This window comes from Oncorhynchus kisutch, unplaced genomic scaffold (genome assembly GCF_002021735.2).
Source record: "Oncorhynchus kisutch isolate 150728-3 unplaced genomic scaffold, Okis_V2 scaffold4078, whole genome shotgun sequence".
NCBI lineage: Eukaryota > Metazoa > Chordata > Actinopteri > Salmoniformes > Salmonidae > Oncorhynchus > Oncorhynchus kisutch.
The window spans coordinates 138,137-140,593 of NW_022266023.1; the positions used below are offsets into that span (position 1 = coordinate 138,137).

The window sequence follows — 2,457 nt, forward strand, 5'->3', positions numbered from 1 at the left end:
CGGAGTGGGTTGATTCACTGATGTGGTCATCCTGTCTGGGTTGGCGCCCCCCCTTGGGTTGTGCCATGGCAGAGATCTTTGTGGGCTATACTCAGCCTTGTCTCAGGATGGTAAGTTGGTGGTTGAAGATATCCCTCTAGTGGTGTGGGGTCTGTGCTTTGGCAAAGTGGGTGGGGTTATATCCTTCCTGTTTGGCCCTGTCCGGGGGTGTCCTCGGATGGGGCCACAGTGTCTCTTGACCCCTCCTGTCTCAGCCTCCAGTATTTATGCTGCAGTAGTTTGTGTCGGGGGCTGGGGTCAGTTTGTTATATCTGGAGTACTTCTCCTGTCCTATTCGGTGTCCTGTGTGAATCTAAGTGTGCGTTCTCTAATTCTCTCCTCTCTTTCTCTCTCTCGGAGGACCTGAGCCCTAGGACCATGCCCCAGGACTACCTGACATGATGACTCCTTGCTGTCCCCAGTCCATCTGACCGTGCTGCTGCTCCAGTTTCAACTGTTCTGCCTTATTATTATTATTATTATTCGACCATGCTGGTCATTTATGAACATTTGAACATCTTGGCCATGTTCTGTTAAAATCTCCACCCGGCACAGCCAGAAGAGGACTGGCCACCCCACATAGCCTGGTTTCTTCCTAGGTTTTGGCCTTTCTAGGGAGTTTTTCCTAGCCACCGTGCTTCTACACCTGCATTGCTTGCTGTTTGGGGTTTTAGGCTGGGTTTCTGTACAGCACTTTGAGATATCAGCTGATGTACGAAGGGCTATATAAATAAATTTGATCTGATTTGGATGGTGGAGTGTGTACTCCACCTGTGGATTTCTATTCCAAGAGAAGAGGTCACTTAAGCGTACCTAATTAGTAAAGAAATTACCGTTGTGATAGCGTGATGTGACTATTTTATGCAGAAATAGTTTGGCGATTGGTCACATTTGTAAGCCCTCACATAATATGCAGGGAATTGTTGATTTTGCAAAAAACAATGCGATGACAGAGTACTGGAGTAAACTCCCAGTAATCCCTGTGACTGCGTGTAGGTTAAGATTGGGTTGTATCAGTGTGAGACATTCCTACCTGTCAGCTAGTAATTGTTCTGTCTGGTGACATGATCAGAGTGGCCTGACTTCTTCCACTTATTACAGATGTCCGACTTAGATATGTTGAGCATCCTGCTATGATGTCCATTACCAAGCCGGAACACTCCGAGGCCAACCCTCAGTGCCAGACTGGCAGCCGGCCGGTGGCTGAGCCCGAGACCACTGCTGTTCACAATAACAGTGGAGGCTGGCTCAGCTGGGTCTTTGGGAGTGGAAGAGTTAATAAGAAGGAGGTTCATCTACCTGAGGACAAAGACAGATCTGTAAGGAACTGGTTATTAACACTATATTCTATGTAGAGACAATTGAGTGGATTAAAATTTGTAAAAATTGTGGCTTGCTTCACATTGCTAATATCTTCTTCCTCAGATTGTCTGGGATCCAACTCTGCACAGATGGGTTAACAAAACTGAGCCCAATGCTGAGGTACACACTTAAATTCAATGAAATTAAAAACAGTGGACAACCATTGTATTTCAACTGTGATAATATTACTAACAATTTGGGAAATGTGTTGATGTGTTTTACAGAACAAGTGTGTACAACCACCTCCACGAATGGGGACATATGGATATCAGGAGAACACTGGCAGTGTCCCCAAAGGAGTGAGTCCTTACTCTATGAAAGCAAGTGAATATTGCTTTAGAATACATGTGGTTTAACCAAGACCGTGTCAGCCGATCATAGATGTCCCTGGTGGTCTCCTGCTAACACCTTTCCCACTACCAGCAGGTCTATGGGGCAGCAGATACCCTACAATGCATTACAATGATGAGACCAACTCAAAGCCTTGGGCCTGGACTGCTTCCTAGACAGCTCTCTGGCTTGCTCCCTCCTTCACACTTTGACCTCATGGCACCAATGGTTGTACCACCTGACACTCTACCCTACTGAGGTATGTCTTTGGAAAATCCTTCCAAATTGTATCCATTCATCATTAAATGAGATTTTACTTTAACATAGCAAATGACTGAAGTAGCAAGGATGTTATCTAATTTTTATTTTTGTCCAACAGGCCATTTGCCCAGATTGGATTTGCAATACATAGATTTTTTCAGCATTAAAAAACTTCAGCATTAAAAATGTATTAAAAGATGATCTTTTAATGAATCTCTCCTTTGTGTCCTCATGTTCACATTAATCTGATGTGTTATATCATCATTTACAATGCGTATTGCTTCTGCATTGCTTTACGTTACAGAAAAGTATATACACTGCTCAAAAAAATTAAGGGAACACTAAAATAACACATCCTAGATCTGAATGAATGAAATATTCTTATTAAATACTTTTTCTTTTCATAGTTGAATGTGCTGACAACAAAATCACACAAAAATGAACAATGGAAATCAAATGTATCAA

The 2,457-nt window shown here is 43.2% G+C and overlaps 1 protein-coding gene across 1 annotated transcript; it reads left to right on the forward strand.

Annotated features, from left to right (window-relative positions):
- The first annotated feature begins 685 nt into the window (after window positions 1-685).
- On the forward strand, window positions 686-2,191 carry LOC116373872 (protein transport protein Sec16A-like). Its single transcript, XM_031822174.1, has 5 exons — window positions 686-1,358; window positions 1,465-1,521; window positions 1,626-1,700; window positions 1,825-1,990; window positions 2,111-2,191. Exons 1-4 carry the CDS (start codon window positions 1,173-1,175, stop codon window positions 1,987-1,989), a joined length of 483 nt encoding a protein of 160 aa, XP_031678034.1. The 5' UTR covers window positions 686-1,172; the 3' UTR covers window position 1,990; window positions 2,111-2,191.
- The last annotated feature ends 266 nt before the right edge of the window (window positions 2,192-2,457 follow it).